We start from the raw sequence: 19,775 nt of genomic DNA on the forward strand, positions 1-19,775 counted from the left end.
TCTTGGTTTTTCATTACATGCATTCCAATGCCATTTTCGACTGCTTCTTCTCATTTAACTATTATCAGACACAATAACTCACATTGCTCAAACTACTTTTATTCACAATAATTGTTTAAATAATACTGTTTACTTTTATTATTAGAATTTGGTAAAAAAATAATTCAAAGTAGTTCGAATATAATATTCTTTTTTCCAAATGACGTTATTTACAACATTTATTCAAATAACTGTTTGCTGTTCACTATCAAAATTTAATTTGAAGTATGATTCTGACCTTCATTCTAACACACCGATTTACTTTTTCAATTTTTTAATTAAAAAAACAAAATTATAAACAAATTAAAAAATTAAAAATATAATAATAAAAATAGCTAATATTTTATAACATCTGTAATCTTTAAAATTTATTTTGTAATAACTTAATAAATTGTTAGATTTAGTTAATATTGATATTTTTGTTAAATAAATAAATTATTTGATAGTAAAAATAAAATTTAAATTAATGATTTGAGTGTATCCATAATTGAATGTATTTATTAATTTAATTATAAATAATGTATAAAATTAAATTTATTGCAATAACTAAACGATCTCTCTCTCTATATATTGTTAAGTATAATAAACCTTTTTAAATTAAATAAGTATATTTTGTTTTGATAAATATTGTAATCTATTTTCTTTAGTGATGTTGTGTTAAATTAAAGTTTAAAATTGAGTATATCAAATTTTAATCATGAATAATAATAAAGAATGTTATTTGAGTGAATATTATAAACAGTATATAATTTGGAAAAATATTGTATTATACCATAGTGCTTTGAAAGAAGTTTCTATACTACTAATACAAATAAGAAAGATCACATTATGTTGAATACTCAGGTTTCCCGTGAGTGGTGAAGAAAAAAGCCATTTTTCACGTTCTGTGTAATAATATTCATATGTTCCAGTTGCAACTATGCAGTATGAACTGAACCTGCTGCTGCTGATTTTTTCTATTCAGTTCTTCCACCGTTTCCAGAATTTGATGTTCTTCTTCTTTCGTGCACTGCGACTTATTCACGTTTCTATATTTTGACGTAAGACGCTTCGTCACACATTTTTTTTGTTTGGATTCTCTATCTGCAAAATCGATATCGATAGTTATTAATTTTAAAATATTAAAATATATTAAAATTATCTTTAAAATATAAAAACAGTGTATATTTAATACTTAACCAGTAAAATACAAAAAATTCAGCCAAAAAACTAGACTTCACGTTTTTGCAGATACTAATTTATTATGATGCCATTTTTCTTTAAACACTGTTTTTAGTCTGCATCAACGAAAAGTTATATACCCTTAATAGAAATAAGGTAATTGTTTTCTTTAATTTAGACCTTCATAATTAAAGTGAAATATCCCGTTAAACCCGTGGAAAATGGAAGAAATTTTAATAGAAAATGTATATTTTTAATCAGTAGTCCTGTCAAATATTTTCACTAAGAGTAAAATTTACTTGACTACAACTAATTGCTTTCGGTCTAAATTTTTTTATTTTATAGCTATAGTTTTATAAACAGTAATATTCTACTTGTTCCGATATATTAAAAGGAAACAAATATAAGAGGAAAATAATTTTACCTGTTAGTCATTTGTTTCTCCAAACCAAAGTCTTTGTTACTTATAGTTGACAAGGTTAATAATATATAGTTGATAAGGTAGTTAAATGAGTTATGAGTATTAAGAAAAAGAAAATATTTTTTATTATTAAATTTTGACAATTTTTTTTATAACTTTAAGTATATTTTTAAATAATTTTTATCTTTTTATTTTTAATATTTTAAAATCATTAAAAAAATATCGACTATAGTAAAAAAGAGTTGTCAATAATAAAAATATCATTGTCCGAAAGAAAATAAAACAGCAATAGACACACGAAAGTAAATAACAGCTGGAGGTGTTCAATTAACACACTCACCTTAAAGTCTTCCAATTCATACTTTACAGTCTTCCAATTATATAGTACTGTTCAAACAATCAATAAACATATACTCACAATATTATGATGAAAAAAGTTATTTGAATTTTCTTTTTATATTTTTGATGTTATATATTGTCATTTTTTTTTAAAGTTTTAGTATTTTAAAATATATTAATTTTAATATATTTTGAAGAAATAACAACAAAAATTTTAATAAAAAAATCCCTACCGTAAAAAAAAAAGAATATATAGATCAAAATCCAAAGTCAAGACTATAAAAGAAATAGATCTATCAATATAGCTTTTTTTTTCCTATCAATTATTAATATTCATTAAAAAAATCTTCACTGAATTTTAAAAACCTGCGTCTGCATGATTCAACAGTTAGCAGTGATAGAAATTTTGCTAATAAGTACATAAAATCATGGATTAAGAAATTAAAAATACAAAATTCAAATATTAGACTATTCAAAAGGTTTATTTTTATAATTTAATTATTTAGTAAGTGTAAGAATAAACATTTGTCATCTCTTTATACTACTGATTGAATCATTGGTATTTGTAATTTCAAAATTTAAAACATGCGACTTCTTTTTTTTATGTTTATAAGAACACTTTAAAACACTTACTATTAAATATTAACACAGAACTTACATTACATCCTCTTCTTAGTATTAATACAAGCCAAAGTTCAAACTTCAGATTCAACCATAAATATAAAACTTTTCTGAAAAAAAAAATTGAATTTAGAACAACACTGTACCTAAATTTTGTCCGTTATTATTTTATTAAGACATTATAGGAGCCAAGCTGTCTTGTTGGATGGCCCAGGTGGATGAAAGCTCCATCTTCTCTCTTTCCATTTGTCTCACATCCTCACTGTAACAATCCAGTCAACCTTCTCTCTCCCCATCTTCAATTTTTTCTTAAAAATCATTTTTTTTATCTTTATGTTTTCTTTTTCCAAGGTTTTTCAATTTCTTGTTTCTTATTTTTGGTGTCTCTCTTCTTCTACTCCCTCAACCTCTGCCCCTCTTCTGCTCCTGCAATTCCAACTCTTTAACCATGCCCCAACTCCAATTTCGCTGCCCCGTCAACTCTCTGTCAAGGGTTTCTCTTTAATTCTCAAATTAACACTAAAAGTAGGTTTTTTTATTTTTTTTCTCTTCTGGGTCGCTGCTTCTCTCAGCTCGAACACGGGTACCCTTCTTGCTGTTTATTAGATTGCCGTCGTTTGCGATTTGCGATGTGTTTTTGAATCCTTACTGTCCGTTCGTTTTGTTTTGTTTGGTCATTTGTTGTCGCCCAACGGCACTTACTCTCTACTCTGCCAAGAGTTTCTGTTTTTGATTGAATTATGATGATTACTTAAAACACCATCAGTTTCTGTTTAAAGGAAGGTTAGATTGAAGTAATTTGCATCACCCTGTTTTAAATTATGGGAATACGCAATTCTGGGAGATCTGTTTGTTATGTTTCTTGGTTGTTGGTATTGGGACATTATTGTAATTAACGTCCGACACAATTATTAGTTTCTGTTTCTATTCGGGTAGCTCGTGTTTTTCTTCCATTGGCTGAAGATCATAGAAAATATACAAACTTCTTCAATTTTCATTCATAGTCACTTACGAATCATCATTATTGGCATAACTTTCCAAGCAGTCGTTATAGAAGTTAACAGAGTCACCCTACAGTCACATAATGTAAAGTCTAATTCTATATAAATGCCACACATTTACATCGAATTTGTTTGATCTTGCACATGTTCAAAGTTTGTCGGCGTTACCTTAACCTTGTGTTGTTTGTGACAACAGATCAGTGTGTATATGATGGCTGCGAGCTGGGATGGAAGTAATGACCCTGGCAGCCAGTCAGATGATAGTTTTCATTTTGAGAGGTTGCACATTGAGCCTCTGTATGATGCTTTTGTGTGTCCATTGACGAAGCAAGTGATGCGTGATCCTGTTACTTTAGAAAATGGACAGACTTTTGAACGTGAAGCAATTGAAAAATGGTTCAAGGAGTGTAGGGAGAGTGGGAGGAGACTGGTTTGCCCTTTGACTCTTCAGGAGTTAAGAAGCGCAGAGCTGAATCCAAGCATGGCTTTGCGTAACACCATTGAAGAGTGGACTGCGAGAAATGAAGCTGCACAGCTGGACATAGCTCGCAGATCGTTGAACATGGCGAGTCCAGAGAGTGAAACTCTTCAGGCCTTAAAGTATGTGCAGTACATCTGTCAAAGAAGTCGATCAAACAAACACACTGTCCGCAATGCAGGGCTTATACCAATGATTGTTGACATGCTGAAGAGTGGAAGCCGTAAGGTTCGATGTAGAGCTCTGGAAACCCTTAGAGTGGTGGTAGAAGAAGATGATGAGAACAAGGTTTGTCATTGTCATTGTCATGTCATGTCATAGTTTGATGGTTATCATTTCATTTCCTTTCTGGTTTTTGGTATCATAAATGTGCTGTTGGGAAATAAATCCATGTTGACATGTTGTGTTTGGTCCAAAGGAATTGTTGGCCGAAGGGGATACTGTGCGTACTATAGTGAAATTCCTTTCCCACGAGCTTTCTAAGGAGAGAGAGGAGGCTGTGTCCTTGCTTTACGAACTCTCGAAGTCTTGTACCCTCTGTGAGAAGATTGGTTCAATCAACGGAGCCATTCTAATATTAGTAGGGATGACAAGCAGCAATTCAGAAGATCTTCTCACTGTTGGGAAGGCTGAGGAAACATTGTCCAATCTGGAGAGGTGTGAGGCTAATGTTCGGCAGATGGCTGAATGTGGTAGATTGCAGCCTCTTCTTACCCAACTTCTTGAAGGTACTATTATCCTATAACACCGTACCCATGTTAATTTTTGAAAGAGCATAATTTGCGTGTATTACACAAAAAATAAAACGAACTCTCTTGACTCAAAGTAAATAACACTTAGGTCAAAATAGTTTCGTCCCTTCTGGTTGGAGTTAGCTTTTATTTATAGACAAAGTAGTTACAAATCGGTTTTATTTCCTAGAAAATAGGAGAATATTTCAGTTACAGAAAGTAATAACAAAAATATAAAGATTACAAAGATAATAATTAGTATTTGTTAATAAAATTTAAACTATATATAGGATAGTCTTAGTCCCAATTTCTGAGTCCATAAACTTTAGATAGGCTTTTTTGGACGTTCTATCTTTATTTAAGTATCGGGTTGGGTCTCGGACGACCAGGATGGTAGGTTTTATTTCATATTATGTTTTGGAATTATTTGGAGGGCAAATGCAAAATTATATTTATTTTATGGATATTGCAAGAATCTCATGAAATGAACATTTGGGACTTTTGAAAACAGTCTGACTTGCCATAGATGCTGATAGGGACTTAGGTATTATGAGGTGTCTAAGTCTCATATTGAGTATTATGGGATGTTCTGTGGAGTATTTTAGTGTTTGGTTCTGCTCCTCTTAGCCTTGTTAAATAAATGGAACTAAAGGAACACTATTGAACACACCTTATTTTAATCATTCAGATTTCAGATGCTTTATTTTCATTCTTCTGAAATAAGGTTTCACCGCATCACTCACCTGTTCTATGCATGCATGAATTTGGTTTTCCATTTCTATGTTTTGTCATTTTTAGAATTTATGTATGCTGTATACAGAACTATACAAAATGTTTAAAATAGTGACTATACAGTATCTTACTATGACTTGCAATTCAACAAGCTGCACAAGTGTTGTTTATTGTGACAAATGTTTCAGACAGAGAAGTATAGGAAATTGATGAATTATTTACATTAAAAACTCTAAATGTTTGGCATGAAGATTGGTCCCTTGCTTGTAGAACTTCATATTCCATGCGGGTATCAAGTTATTTTCATTAAAATGTGTGCAGGTCCACCAGAAACCAAACTCTCCATGGCTGGATTCCTTGGTGAGCTGGTTTTAAACAATGATGTTAAAGTTCTTGTTGCAAGAACTGTGGGTTCATCTCTGATCAATATAATGAAAAGTGGTAACATGCAATCAAGAGAAGCTGCACTGAAGGCACTAAATCAGATATCATCATGTGACCCAAGTGCAAAGATATTAATAGAGGCTGGAATACTTTCTCCTCTTGTCAATGACCTTTTTGCAGTAGGTCCTAACCTGCTTCCCACACGGTTGAAAGAGATCTCTGCTACCATTCTTGCCAGTGTTGTAAACTCCGGAGAAGACTTCTATTCCATTTCATTTGGACCTGATCACCAAACTCTGGTCTCAGAGGATATAGTTCGTAATCTACTCCATCTTATAAGCAACACTGGTCCAGCAATAGAGTGCAAACTACTACAAGTTCTTGTTGGACTTACCACTTCTCCAACCACAGTTCTCAGTGTTGTGGCTGCTATCAAAAGCTCTGGTGCCACAATCAGTTTAGTCCAGTTCATTGAAGCACCACAGAAAGATCTGCGTCTGGCTTCCATAAAACTTCTTCAGAATTTGTCTCCTCACATGGGTCAGGAACTAGCCGATGCACTACGCGGCTCGGTCGGACAGCTTGGAAGTCTAATAAAAGTCATATCAGAAAATACAGGGATCAGCGAAGAGCAGGCGGCGGCGGTCGGCCTCTTAGCCGACCTACCGGAAAGGGATTTAGGCCTCACAAGACAGCTACTAGATGAAGGTGCCTTTGTGATGGTCATTTCCAGGGTGATTGCCATCAGGCAGGGAGAGATCAGAGGCACTCGCTTCATGACACCATTTCTTGAAGGGCTTGTGAAGATTGTTGCTAGGGTTACCTATGTCTTGGCCGAAGAGCCGGATGCCATTGCACTCTGCCGTGACCACAACCTTGCTGCACTCTTCATTGACCTGCTTCAGTCCAATGGACTTGACAACGTGCAGATGGTTTCTGCCACAGCTCTGGAGAATCTATCAGTAGAGTCAAAAAACCTAACCAAATTACCGGAGATGCCGCCGCCCGGTTTTTGCGCCTCGGTGTTTTCATGCTTCAGCAAGCAGCCGGTGATCAGTGGATTGTGCAGGCTCCACAGAGGAATCTGCTCTTTGAAGGAAACATTTTGCCTTTATGAAGGGCAAGCAGTGCTTAAGCTAGTAGGGCTACTGGACCACACAAATGTGAATGTTGTTGAGGCAGCACTTGCTGCATTATCAACTTTGATAGATGATGGAGTAGACATAGAACAAGGTGTGGCGATTTTGGTTGAAGCAGAGGGAGTGAAGCCTATACTTGATGTTCTACTTGAGAAGAGAACAGAGACATTGAGAAGAAGAGCGGTTTGGGCTGTGGAGAGACTGTTAAGAACAGATGACATAGCCTGTGAGGTTTCTGCAGACCAGAATCTGAGCACTGCACTTGTGGATGCATTCCAACATGGTGATTATCGAACTAGACAGACCGCTGAGCGTGCTCTCAAACATGTTGACAAGATACCAAACTTCTCAGGAATCTTTCAGAACATAGGATGAATATTCATGTTTCACTGTTCTTTCTCTTCATCGTCATCACAAAAATTTGTATGTAATTTGTATTGTGCGTAGCAGTTTTGGATTGTATCTATGCTTATCCTTTTACTATATGCAACATTTATCCAACTACAGTTGTTGGGGATTGCTGTATACACCTTCGTTGCCCATTCTTTTATGAGCTCTCTTCATTTGTTGCTCCTTTTATTCTCCATTTTGCAACTTCACTCACCATCTCTGAACTCACATTTTTATGTTCTCCATTTTTTGTTACATCAATGTGGTCTTTTTCGCATATTAATCATGATTTTTATTAAATGAAGATGTTTGAAAATAAGTAAGTCTCACTTTTAATAAAAGTGTTCTAATTTTTCAGTTTTCAATAAATGTTAACTAATAATTATTAAAATAATCGTATTATGTACAGAATTACTTGAAAATATCACTTCACCACCCTAAAAAAATCTTTTAACCAAGTTTTAAGTCTTATAAATTATATTTTTAATAAAAATATTGTTTCGTCAAATATTATTTTCTTTTATATTTTTCAATTGAATCACTCTTTTCCGTTAAGTTTTACTATTAAGCGTAACTATGCATCATTATTGGATACATGTTTCCAATAAAAAAAGAAACTCAAAATTTGAAATTCCTCCTAAATTTTCATATTTTCATTTGAATTCATATTAAAAGTTTTCATTCTATTAAGTATTCAACATCTTCATGTTTTTCAAATAAATATATGTCGGCAATCGAGGGTGACGTAACCTTTTAGTTAAGCAAAACACCACAAACTTGCAAAAATAACAAAAATTAAGTTGTTATACTCTAATTGTTTAACTAAACACCATTGTTACGTTTCTCAATATGATTGATTTGATATTTTTAATATTTAATTTATAAGATAAAAGAATATCATTTTTTATAAAAATAATTATGGTTCTAGAATTTCAATTTTTTTATTATCCAAGTTTATAATATTCTTGAGATTGCGATTCAGTCACCCCAACTGACAATAGGAACTTTATTAAAAATTATAAAGACTTTGAACACTCAACAAACAAATATTTATACTATGGACCCAATTCAATACACTTAAATTTATAGTATACTTTGAACTTAACAAAGTTTTTTTTTTCCTTCCATAGATACAAGTAAAAATAATACATAAGTAACAACTGCCCCACTCCAATTAATAACAAACTTTAACCACAAGAACTTAATTAAAAAATATAAAAATTTCAGGTACTGAAATATTTTTAATAAAAACTCAATTGAAACTCCTAAATGTAGGTGAACTTGTGAAAATTTAATAGAATTTAAGCGTAACTACCACAATTTCAGGAAAAAAATTTATACATTCATCCGTGGTTATAGTTAGTTTATGATCGCAAATGTAGTTAAATTACCTTTTAAATATCACATGAAGCAGATATTTCTTCCAAAATGTTTTCTTTTAGGCAATTGTTAAAATTGACCCCCCAAAAAGTTTTATTTTATTATAGATGTTGAAAAAATAGTGTGTAAAATAAACACATTGCAAAAATGATTTTTTTTTTCTTGTATTCTATTTTGCTCCTGCCTTAATGTTTCGAACTTGTCTATGTCTAGCCGTAGTCCACACGCATAATAGTTAGTGATTCAAACATCTCAGATCCCATGGCCATTTCAGAACCTTTACGACCAAGTAGTAAAAAATTGGATTTTTGTCTCTTTAATAATAGCAAGAATAAAAAAAACTTAACTTAAGTACTCAAACCGAAAATATTCATGAGAAAAATGTATTGGGGGGGCTTGTTAGAGCAAAGAAACAGGTTTTTATATTGTCAAGATTTTGGAACTATTTACTGACATACGAGAATACTACTTACTTTCATGTGTTTTCATGAGAATTTCAGTAACAGAAGTAAGGGTGCAACAATGCACCTAATATCACACATTATATACTCGTTTCCATCATTAAGACAATCTAACTTGGATTGCATATGAGAATAGAGAGATATGACAAAGTCATAACGAGGCTCATTGATGCAACTCCAGAAACTCGATGCACAGGAGAAATAATACAAGAGCAAAGTCAGTGTGGAATTCAACTTTTATGATTGGTGAGAAATGAATTAAATAAAAGGTACATGAGAAGCACAGAAACAGAGAATCACGGAGTTCGGAAGATTTGCCCATATACAATTATTTGCAGCCAATATAGAGCAGGACTTACCGGTCATGCTGCATCTCGAAACAGAGAAGGAAGATCTAAGATGATTCTGATGTTTGGCACCATACATGCACAATGGATTTCAAAGGTGTAGCACTGCCACAGATTTGGTCAAGCAGGAAGAACCATCGAGCTCATGAGTAACATGGTTCCCTGAAATATGGTTCCATTTTGTGATATCAGACACATCACAAACAGTGAAAAAACCTAACACCCGACCAAATATTTTGAACATCTCTACCCCAAAAATGAGGTTTTTATCCGACAGAAAAACAGCACTCCAGTCCATTGGAGCATCAGGATGAACTGAGGCTTCAGTCCAGGTGAGATACGCGAGATCCAACTCCCATAGTTTTCTAACAGCCTTGTTTCGTTGCCCAATTTGACCATCTCCTTCACACCAGGACACAGAAAACATGAAAAGCCGGCCACTAGAAGATACAAGTATGGGGTAGTATTCGTGGACACGAGGCGGGATCGGTGTGGTTTGAATTCCAATCCAACAACCTCGTTCAATGTCATATGCTGCAAGCTTGTCTGTTTCAGAATAAACATAGAACATTCTGCCACAAACAATTCCAGAACGAGCAACCCCAAAATCAAAAGGTAATCTTGGGATTTCAGTCCATTTATTTGACACAGAATCATAGATTTCTCCAGAGTCCAGAGGCTCATCCCAGGATCCCAAACCTCCTACAGCTATCAACAAGAACCTCTTACTGCCCTTTGAGCTTGAATGGTCACTTTTTTGTCTAACAAATTTGTATGCCTTTCGACTGGGCAAAGACAAAGCTTCAGTCTCATTAAAAGAAGATCTGCAGTGACGTCTCAGCGAAAGCTTGTGAGGATCCTCATAAACATCTGAAATGCCACCAATCCTCGATCTTGGAAAGCGTCTATCCGGGCGATTTTGATGACTCTGGCAAGTTGGAAAATCCAAACTGACCTCAGAGACTCCTAATATAGGATTTGATCTAGCATATTTCATGTAGGGCATTTTGCGCCAAGATTTTGTCAATGGACTAAACACAAGAACCCCTTTGTGTGTCCTGTAGGAGCTTCTATCCACTTTCCCGAAGTTAGTCAGGCTAGAACACCCTCCAACAATGAAGATATCATCATGTATACCGGCAACAGAGAACAGGAACCTTCCTCGGAGAAAATGAGCATCAATCCTGTGCCATTGATTCAGAGACACGTCAAGTGCATGTATCTCACCAGAACAAAAACCATCTTTAACAGCACCAAACAGAAACAACCATGGACTCTGGTAGGAACCCTCCCTTCTCATTTGGAGAAACCTAGGAGTGGTGGTCAAGGACCTCCATTTTTTGCACACAAGTCGGGCATTCATGAGACTTGTCAATGGGAGCCTCACCAAACACATTTCAAGAATATCATCAGGAAGAAAGATATGCATTCTGTTGTTTGTCAAAAATTCTTCAAGCTCTGAATTCTTTCGGTTGTGTCTCCTCCAAAACCTGTCCTTCACCCCATATGAAAAGCAATCCACAGCAGTTTCTTCAGGGCCACAAATCGGCTTATATCCCTTTCCCTCGTCACTGGCACTAGATCTCCTTCTACTGTTTGAATCACCAAAATCATCACTGGTGTCAGCACCTACCTTGCAACCCCCACCTCGTCCATAAAGATTTAAGCATCTTAAAGAAACTCCATTCACATCATCATCATCTTCTTCCACCGCATTCCTGTTATTCTTCTTCTTCAACCTCTGACTGAAACTCCTCACAAGTCGCTTTGACACACTCAAATTCTGTAAATCTTGACAATAAGATTCGTCTGCCCCCAATCTTCCAGAAAACATTATGCTCACTAATTCTTCACAAAAAAATATACAACACCCATCGCTATCTGGCAAATTTGCTTATAGAGCAGCACGCAAGCCCCCCTTCTATGATTCATCAAATAAAAAGAAAAAAAAAAATTACAGATTTAAGCATTGTCAAGGAATAGAAGACATATATACACACACACACTCCTTGCAAAGCCACTCGGTATTAATGTCTCGGTTAATTTTCCACATCTAACCGCCAGAATTTTATGATTAAAACAAAAGGGAAAACGAAAGTGATCCTGAAAATAAAAATAAAAAATAAAAAAAAGGGATTTTTACCTGGCAAAGCCAATCAATGAGTCCAGATCCTGAAGGGAAACGTACAAGTATGATTAAAATTGGCAGTTTAATAGGAAACTAACGGTATGTGATGTCGGAAGAAGGTTGTGAGAGAGTGATTATAGTGAATCCCTGTGATGAGTGTGAACAGTGAGTGGTAGCATATATTTCGCAGAAGCAAAGACATTGATTTCATAGAGACACATAACTTTGCGGTTTGACGAATCTAACACATAACGGAAACCTCACAGAATTCCAAAGACGGAAAGAGAAAAAGGAAAAGGAAAAGAAAGAAGACTTACATTGCAATGCAATTGGGAAAGAAATGAAATGAATCACCAATTTCTTGCTCCATTGGAAATCCTCGTCTTATACCTACCCCAACTTTACCTTTTCCATTTTATGCATCACATCCAAAAATCAAAAAATAATAATAATAACAATAATAATTAAATAAATACAAACAAAAAATTTGGACAGTAAACAACAATGTTGTGGCTTGATTGGTTGGGACGAGAATTTAGTAAAGCCGCTGCAACACTGAAGAAAAGCGACCCGTCGGTTTCTCCTTTTAATATTTATATTAATATCTTTTTTGTTTATTATTCTGCAGCTAATTTTTTTTGTCCTAACTTTTTCTTTTCTTTTCTTTTTCTTTTTGCTTTTTTCCGCACTCATACGCTGCTAACATGTTTTGTAATGATACATGTCGAAAATAAAAAAATGTCATGTAATAATAACTCTAAACTCAGCATTCAATTCCCCATGTGTGTGATTTAATGAAGCCACGTTTCAGCTTTAACGGTTACCCTTCCCTTCACTTCACTCTCTGCAACGTTTCGGTAACAAATTATTGGTAAATTTTGAAGAAGAAAAAAAAGGCGAAACCCTAAATTACAAAAAAACATGGGTATGGGTTGTGTTTGCAAAAGATGATGAATCCATGTCTGAATCAGGTTGTGCCTAACTTTTTCTAGGAACACTAACTTCTGTTTTCTAATATTAGTATTACGTAGTGTTCTTTTTACCACAGTGTATGCGAGGAACATTTATATCAAATTGTAGGAATGTTTTTGAAACAAATTTAATTATGTTTTTACCAAACTCAACAAATTTTCGTATGATAAATATTCTGAGATGCATCTGTCCAATTTCTTAATTTCAAATAAAAATTCATTTCAAGCTTTTTTTTTTCATTTCAAGTTTCTAATCAATGAGAGGGGAAAATGATAAATACCTGTTGTAAAAAAAATTATTCATTAGGTTAACACTATTAAACTGAAAATATATTAGTATAACCGAAATAGTGATTAATACTTTAGAAAATGGTGATTAATACATAACTACAAAAATATTATTTATTTTAATACAAAGACTACATGAAATAGAGTATAAAGACAATCATGAAAAGTAAATAAATGTCATTTAAAGTTAAAAGTTAAAATTATTTAGCAATTTTTTAAGTGTAAAATTATATTGAAACTATTTGTTTTGTCTTACACCAATTATGGGATAAGAGTGAAGAAGACTAAGATAAGATGTGAAATTTATTGTTAAAAGTTACTTTAGTAAGTCTTTTTTTTTTTTTTCTTTCTTTCTTAAAGCTACTTTTTTGCATTTATTTTTATATAAGAAAAACCTTTTTAAATTGTTAAGAGCTTACCAATTTTTTTTAACAAACAAACTTTTCTTCGAATTTGTTTCACCTGAGCTTTTCTTTTAATTACTAAAAAAAGTCATTTTTGTAGCAAAGAAGACTAAACGCAAAATCTGTTAACTTATCTATTTTTCAATTACATCACCCTTTTTGTCTTCCTAATGATATAATAACATGCATATATAGTAAATATATAGTTAATGTAATAGTTTATAGAGTTCGGGTCAAATGTCATATTCTGTGCAATTAATTTACACGTGACGAAACTTTTACTCAATTAAGAATTAAGATATGTAAGAAAATGTAAAATAGTGTATGATATTAATATGTCAGAAGAAAATAATATGACACTGCGACTGGCAATAAATTCCCAAACGAAAGGATACAGAAACTAAATAATACTATTAATTACGTGTATACCATACCATATAACAACTATACAAATTAATAATAAGAACAATACAAAAAAAATCTAACAATCTCCTTTCAAAGTCATTGTTTAAAAAAAAAATATTGACTAGAGATTATTTATTAATTTCTTGATTCAGACACGAGATGAATATATTGTTATATGGGTAAGAAAGTGTATTAAAAGTCTTACATTGACTAGAGATAATGCCAATTCACAATATATATAAATAGGTGCAATCTTCTTTTAGTAAACTAGTTTTGTGGAGTTTAATTAAACTTAAAACTCACTTCTAACGAGTATGATTCATATCAATCATCTAAACTTTCTATTTTAAGTGCAGCATAATGGTTAGTTGTTGGTCATGTGAGTTCTGTTTGTGCTTAATTCAAATATGATAGCAATATGTATTTATTACAGTGTGTTGGTGTTTGAAAATGAGTCTAGTTTGTTGATCAGGTATACTAAACTTACAATGAACTATTTTCATGGCCAACATCGCTTTGAAAATCCTAGTTCTGTGGTGGTTTTTTCATGGAGAACATTGACTTTTGTGACAAAATTTTCCTCGTTCCTTCTAATGCTGATAGATTAGTTAACCCACAACGGTTCTGGTTAAAGTTTGGTATATGGGTAACTAAGAAGTTGAACTAACACTACTTACACCATCTCACAGTTTTGGTATAAAACTCCCGCATGGAACATTTGCAACATACGCTCAAAAAACATACCCAAACACTTGCAAAGATCAAAATGTATTCAACCATGGCTCCTTTCGGTTTGTCAACAACAGTGATTTTTTCATTTCTTGTTCTAACATTATTGTCTGCAAATAGCCACACAATGGTTGTCGGAACCCGCAATCTTTTAGAACCAACATTATCTAAGCCAGAAGTGCCACAACTTCCCAAAGTTCCTGAGTTACCTAAGGTTCCAGAAATACCCAAAGAGTTACCAGAATTATTCAAAGTTCCTGAGTTACCAAAAGTTCCAGAATTACCCAAAGTTCCTGAGGAGTTACCAAAAGTTCCAGAATTACCCAAAGTTTCTGAATTACCTAAGATTCCAGAATTACTCAAAGTTCCTGAATTACCCAAGATTCCAGAAATACCCAAAGTTTCCGAGTTACCTAAGGTTTCAGAAATACCCAAAGTTCATGAGTTACCTAAGGTTCCAGAAATACCAAAACTTGAAGCACCTAAAGTTCTAGAATTGCCTAAATTACCTGAGATACCTAAGATTCCTGAATTTACTAAAGCATTTCCAGCTACCCATCCTTGAGCTTGAATTCTGGGTTTTGCAGTCTTGAGCTACATTCCAATGCCCAGTTCATGTTGTTTGATGAATGTGAGATTATTTTTTGCAACAACTTGAGTTGTTGAATTGGTTTACTTGTATTTTGAATCATACTAGAAGTTATGTTCAGTTTTAAAGTTGTTTAAATCCTTTATGTATCAGTTGCTATGAATTCAATAAGATTGTAGTATTTAAAATCTGAGTATATAACTTTCTAAATCTTGTGCTTTTAGTTCATGCTGCGTCATTTTCTTATTTTAACACTTTCGATATACAATTCTAAGCCTTTTCAAGAGGTTTATGATGAATATTATTATCTACATTTTCCACGAATAATTATGTTAACACGTATGAACTTGTTAAATAAGAAAGCTACACAATTACAATTGAAGATGTAGCTTGAGAAATTAAAAAAAAGAAGTTATTCTTTAACTTAAAAAGGGTGTTAAGCTAAGAAATGGTTTTAATTTAAATTTTATTCATTTAATAAATCACTAGTTATTAATATTTAATAAGTAACTTTGATTTTTTTTTTTATGAATTTTGTTTATTATTTAATGTATAAATAAAAACGTTAAACAATTTTTTTGTAATGAAAATATTAAAATTTGTTTATTAGATCGACATGGTTTTGAATATCTTCATACAAAATTTATATTTAACTGGAGAAACAGGAAGTGAGGTTGAGAGAAGAAGATGGCAGGGTCAATGTCAATGTCAATGTTGCATCTCTGTTTCTTCATTCTCCTCGGAATCTTAACAAGAACTTCTGATGCCGTTCATGACAAATGCGCCGCCTGCAAAGCCGTCGCGGTATGTTCTATGCGGTCCTCATTTTCTCTCCAATCAAACTCAACATTGCATATATAATATAGATCCATTTAATCCTATCTTCTATATCACTTTTATTAGATGATGTTATCGAATCACGTATCGTGGATTTGATCTCATTCTTCATTTGATATGTTGTGGTAAATCATTTGGAATTTAGGTCTGACGATGTTTGCACTTTGCAGGAGGAGCTGGAGATTGGGCTTTCCAGCGTAACGTCTTTATTTGTGTTTTTTTTTTTTTTTCAATTTTATGGGTCTTTATTTTTAGGTTGCATGATCGAATATTGAGACACTGCGTTTCCGCAGGAGAGGCCACGGAATCACTTGGATATGCGCTATCGCTTGGACTCCAAAGGTCAGCGTGAAGGAAAGCTAATCGATTACACGTACGTATATCTAAATATGTGCCTATATCCTCTTCAATTTCAACACCTCTTTTAATTATGAAAATATGTTTGGATTGATGCAAAATGAGGAAATGGAGTGGAGTGGGATGGGAAGATACAAGGTTCCTTTCAATTGGAGGGTGTGTGATATGAATCTACTTTTTGGATTTTGCTCCTTAAGTGAGGAAAGTGTAGTTTAGGTGATAGAATGCGTTTTCATTATGGATTATTGAAAAATCATCGGTTGAAATTGTAAATGATTTTAGAGTTTATATGTATGTATTTAATTACATCATATTTCTCGAAGTTAATTTTATAATTAACGATAATGACTTGTGAGGGTATTATATTCTTTGAAGTGCGCTTTCGTGATTCCATTTCAGTCTTATATTCAAACATACTGGGGAATTGTTGAAATTAATAGAGTGGTAGGGAGTTGTTGGCAGCTGAATCTTCTACCTTTTCATTTTTCAGAATTCAATCTGACATCTGACACTGAAACATTTGGTCATCTGATTTCTTCAAACAGTTGTATTTACATCTCTGTATGTTGATCTCTCGAATATAAATGTTTTTGCTCTTCTTGGTTACTAACATCTCATGACTGCATAACTTTGAAACTGTTTTATACAATATACAGAGTTAGCGAGCTTAGAGTTGTTGAACTTCTCGATGGCCTTTGCGAAAAGATGGAAGATTATACACTCAAGGTACTTAGTTACTTTACTTGTTCTTAATTGTTCCAGTTTCTAAATCTGCATGTTTTTTGCTGTGTTAGTGTCTACATTTCTGAATTGAAATTTACTTACAAATGCATCATACTTTTTTTATCGAATCAACTACTACTCCTTTTCTCCCTTTGCTTATGTCATATTTAGATACTCTAAAATGGTTGTTATTGGCTTTCTATTTCCATCTATTTTTGCAGAAAGGTACAAGTACCAATGAATGGATCAAAGTGAATAGCTGGGATAACCTCACAAGTATGTAATCTATTTCATCCAGCGTTGATCTAGCATACTCCACTACATGGAAATTCTCACTCTGTTTTACTACCCATATATTTCCAGATGGGTTCTTCAATCTTAAGTATTTAAGTTTTCATGGCAAACAATAACTTGGGAGTGTAGTTTAGAAAACACCCATCCTTTATTTTAATGTGGTGACTGTCTTTTCTAGAATTTGGGGCTTTATGTTACTCAACAGTGCAGTGACATATTGAACAGTGAAAAATTATAAGAGATTAAAGATTACTTTGCTTCTTGTGGCAAAATGTATAGGGCTGTTAAATTTAAGTTATTCTAAAAATTCACACAAACAAGACAAGAATATATATTTTATTAGCATTTTGAATGCTATTCTTGAGTTACTGGAAAGAAGACCACTGCAATTTAATAGGATTATTCTAGTATTCAATATTACGTTTGTTTGAGATGTTTGCATGATAATTTATCAACTTGTCACATGGGATACATACATATGTCTTGTTTTGAAATCCTTATTTCAATGTGTGGCATGATTATGGGGCCTTGGGTATTATGGAGTGCCCAAGTACCACATCAAGTAGTATGGATGTTCAAGTCAAATCGAGTTGAGTAGCATGGTGGAATATTTAAGTGTTTTTTTTCCCCTCTTGTTCGTTAGTTTTTTTAGGGTGTTATCAATTGGTGTCTGAGCTAGTTTTTGGTAACCCAGAAAAGCCTGCCTATTGGTATAATGATTGGGTGCCTGAGTCCCATATTTAGTCGATGTATTTGAGTTGAGAGTGGGTTTCCAAGTGGTTGGGGTACTTATCATTTCTTTAGTGGTTTCATTCTCCATTGATGGCTAGCTTTGAGGGAGGGTTCCCAAGTTTTTGGGTACTTATCACATGTTCTATTTGATGGGTATTGTTCACATATAAGTGTATCAAACTAACCTTTGAACTATTGCTGTTTGTTGCATTGTGAAGACTATTCCTGTGTTGGCATTTTAGTTATTTGCTTTTTTCTTTAATGCAGCAACTAAAAAAACTAGAGATTTTTTCATTTTTCATGGTAGTTTTCTGAACAATACTCTATTTTAAATTCTTCTCTTGGCAGATAAGCAAGAAGCTCGGGCATATTCAAAAGATATATCTTCTTACTGTGGAAGGTAAGGACAACTAGCTGTATACTTTTACTCTAGTTATGTTTTTTAACAAGGCTACTTATGGCATCAAAGCTTTGCCTTTATCTTTGCAACAAGTGATACTAAACTTTTGTATTTCATTTGTGCACAAACCATCTCTGCACTATGACCAGATTACTTGAAGATACAGAGGATGAGGTGAATTTTCATGTTCTGATTTTTCAGCATTTGGTGCATATGTATTCATATGCGTTATATGACAATGATGATTTTTTTTGTCTAAATGATGCTATTTTGCAGTTGGCTGAATTGATCAAAAAAGGATCCGTTAAAGTAGGAGGTGTGAGCAAAGTTCTTTGTCAAGATTTAAGCAAACATTGCAGTCCAACGAGGTAATTTCAAAGATAATTGTGGGAATTTATCTTAACTTATTGGTTTGCTTGATAAGCCAGAGATACATTTGTTGAATTCATGTTTTGTAATGGTTATTTGGGTGTCAAATTAGGCTGAATGTTCTAAAGATAATATCTTTGTTTATTGATTATGAACATTCTAACTTTTAGCATTAGTGAGGTGGCCTTCCTTCTGGCCTATCTTCCTAGTAATAGGGTTTCTAGGTACAAATTAGAATGCATCGTTGATGATTGGTGGTAGGAAGCTTTGACCCATGTAAGATAGTTTCGCACTCTGTAGGTCACCGACAAATAACTTTGAACGGTTCAGATTATAATAGAATAAATAATGCCTTTGATATTGTCATTATTAGCTTTAAAACTTGCTTTGCATTTTTTATTTTATGTTCTGGAAGTCTCAAAATCCATTTACATCAAATTCACACCATATGAAGATGACTAGAAATGGCTATATTCATACAGTGTATCACATGCGGCGGAGGTCGATGACGATGAGAATGAAGAGCTCTAAAACCATGGAACTACGGTGGCTGAAAATATCAGCTTTTGGGGCAGTTAAAAATTGACAGAATGGATAGGATAATTTGTTACTGTTGGAATGGTCTTTGTTCTCGTTACAGTAGAAGACTCTTTCAGCAATATGGTGGACCGAACCCTAATTATTAAGTTAAGGGTTGTGCTCTGCGCTCTAAAAATCTTATTTTGTTTTCTGTATTTTATAGATATTTGGTAATACCTAGTAATTCAGATAGATATAACGTCTACTGTTAAATAATAGATACATTACTGAGAAGTCAACTGAGTTTTTTTAACTTATTTTTAGTGGACCCAACACTGCTATTTAAAAAATTTAAGAACTCTAACCCTTATCTCTTAAAATTAGTTGCACTTCACGTCACATTTAT

At 33.3% G+C, this 19,775-nt stretch overlaps 4 protein-coding genes across 9 annotated transcripts; 3 read left to right on the top strand and 1 right to left on the bottom strand.

Annotated features, from left to right (window-relative positions):
* Window positions 1–2,843: 2,843 nt before the first annotated feature.
* Window positions 2,844–7,625, top strand: LOC114163042 (U-box domain-containing protein 44-like). 2 transcript variants are annotated; one of them, XM_028047089.2, is made up of 4 exons: window positions 2,844–3,164; window positions 3,779–4,348; window positions 4,479–4,788; window positions 5,845–7,625. In XM_028047089.2, the coding sequence occupies exons 2-4, from the start codon at window positions 3,791–3,793 to the stop codon at window positions 7,419–7,421; spliced, it is 2,445 nt and encodes an 814-aa protein (XP_027902890.1). In that variant the 5' UTR covers window positions 2,844–3,164; window positions 3,779–3,790; the 3' UTR covers window positions 7,422–7,625. The 2 variants fall into 2 exon arrangements, with proteins under 2 accessions (XP_027902890.1, XP_027902891.1); XM_028047090.2 differs by lacking the exon at window positions 2,844–3,164 and adding an exon at window positions 3,179–3,667.
* A 1,752-nt stretch (window positions 7,626–9,377) lies between these two features.
* Window positions 9,378–12,307, bottom strand: LOC114163337 (F-box/kelch-repeat protein At5g42350-like). 5 transcript variants are annotated; one of them, XM_028047589.2, is made up of 3 exons: window positions 12,070–12,307; window positions 11,768–11,796; window positions 9,378–11,542 (listed from the first exon to the last, which is right to left on the bottom strand). In XM_028047589.2, the coding sequence occupies exon 3, from the start codon at window positions 11,456–11,458 to the stop codon at window positions 9,716–9,718; it is 1,743 nt and encodes a 580-aa protein (XP_027903390.1). In that variant the 5' UTR covers window positions 11,459–11,542; window positions 11,768–11,796; window positions 12,070–12,307; the 3' UTR covers window positions 9,378–9,715. The 5 variants fall into 5 exon arrangements, with proteins under 5 accessions (XP_027903390.1, XP_027903386.1, XP_027903389.1 ...); XM_028047585.2 differs by having other exon boundaries at window positions 9,378–11,545; window positions 12,070–12,306; XM_028047588.2 differs by having other exon boundaries at window positions 11,768–11,899; window positions 12,070–12,303.
* Window positions 12,308–14,552: 2,245 nt separating this feature from the next.
* PELPK2 (hydroxyproline-rich glycoprotein family protein) lies at window positions 14,553–15,339 on the top strand. The gene has a single exon (XM_028046781.2). It carries the CDS (start codon window positions 14,587–14,589, stop codon window positions 15,112–15,114), a length of 528 nt encoding a protein of 175 aa, XP_027902582.1. The 5' UTR covers window positions 14,553–14,586; the 3' UTR covers window positions 15,115–15,339.
* A 425-nt stretch (window positions 15,340–15,764) lies between these two features.
* Window positions 15,765–19,686, top strand: LOC114163045 (TLR4 regulator/MIR-interacting MSAP protein). The gene is made up of 9 exons (XM_028047096.2): window positions 15,765–15,942; window positions 16,146–16,172; window positions 16,269–16,348; window positions 16,989–17,058; window positions 17,277–17,331; window positions 18,430–18,481; window positions 18,631–18,655; window positions 18,758–18,849; window positions 19,333–19,686. The coding sequence occupies exons 1-9, from the start codon at window positions 15,826–15,828 to the stop codon at window positions 19,379–19,381; spliced, it is 567 nt and encodes a 188-aa protein (XP_027902897.1). The 5' UTR covers window positions 15,765–15,825; the 3' UTR covers window positions 19,382–19,686.
* The last annotated feature ends 89 nt before the right edge of the window (window positions 19,687–19,775 follow it).

This window comes from Vigna unguiculata, chromosome 9, assembly GCF_037176805.1.
Source record: "Vigna unguiculata cultivar grain cowpea cultivar isolate G323 ecotype 2 chromosome 9, ASM3717680v1, whole genome shotgun sequence".
Taxonomy (NCBI): domain Eukaryota; kingdom Viridiplantae; phylum Streptophyta; class Magnoliopsida; order Fabales; family Fabaceae; genus Vigna; species Vigna unguiculata.

Bases quoted from the DNA above. Each gene is read 5' to 3' on its own strand.
- PELPK2 (XM_028046781.2), top strand. From the start codon at position 14,587: ATGTATTCAACCATGGCTCCTTTCGGTTTGTCAACAACAGTGATTTTT.
- LOC114163042 (XM_028047089.2), top strand. From the start codon at position 3,791: ATGATGGCTGCGAGCTGGGATGGAAGTAATGACCCTGGCAGCCAGTCA. The intron at 4,349-4,478 runs GTTTGTCATTGT...TTTGGTCCAAAG, and splicing joins AAGAAGATGATGAGAACAAG to GAATTGTTGGCCGAAGGGGA. The intron at 4,789-5,844 runs GTACTATTATCC...AAATGTGTGCAG, and splicing joins TCTTACCCAACTTCTTGAAG to GTCCACCAGAAACCAAACTC.
- LOC114163045 (XM_028047096.2), top strand. From the start codon at position 15,826: ATGGCAGGGTCAATGTCAATGTCAATGTTGCATCTCTGTTTCTTCATT. The intron at 15,943-16,145 runs GTATGTTCTATG...TGCACTTTGCAG, and splicing joins CCGCCTGCAAAGCCGTCGCG to GAGGAGCTGGAGATTGGGCT. The intron at 17,332-18,429 runs GTATGTAATCTA...TTCTCTTGGCAG, and splicing joins TAGCTGGGATAACCTCACAA to ATAAGCAAGAAGCTCGGGCA.
- LOC114163337 (XM_028047589.2), bottom strand. From the start codon at position 11,458: ATGTTTTCTGGAAGATTGGGGGCAGACGAATCTTATTGTCAAGATTTA.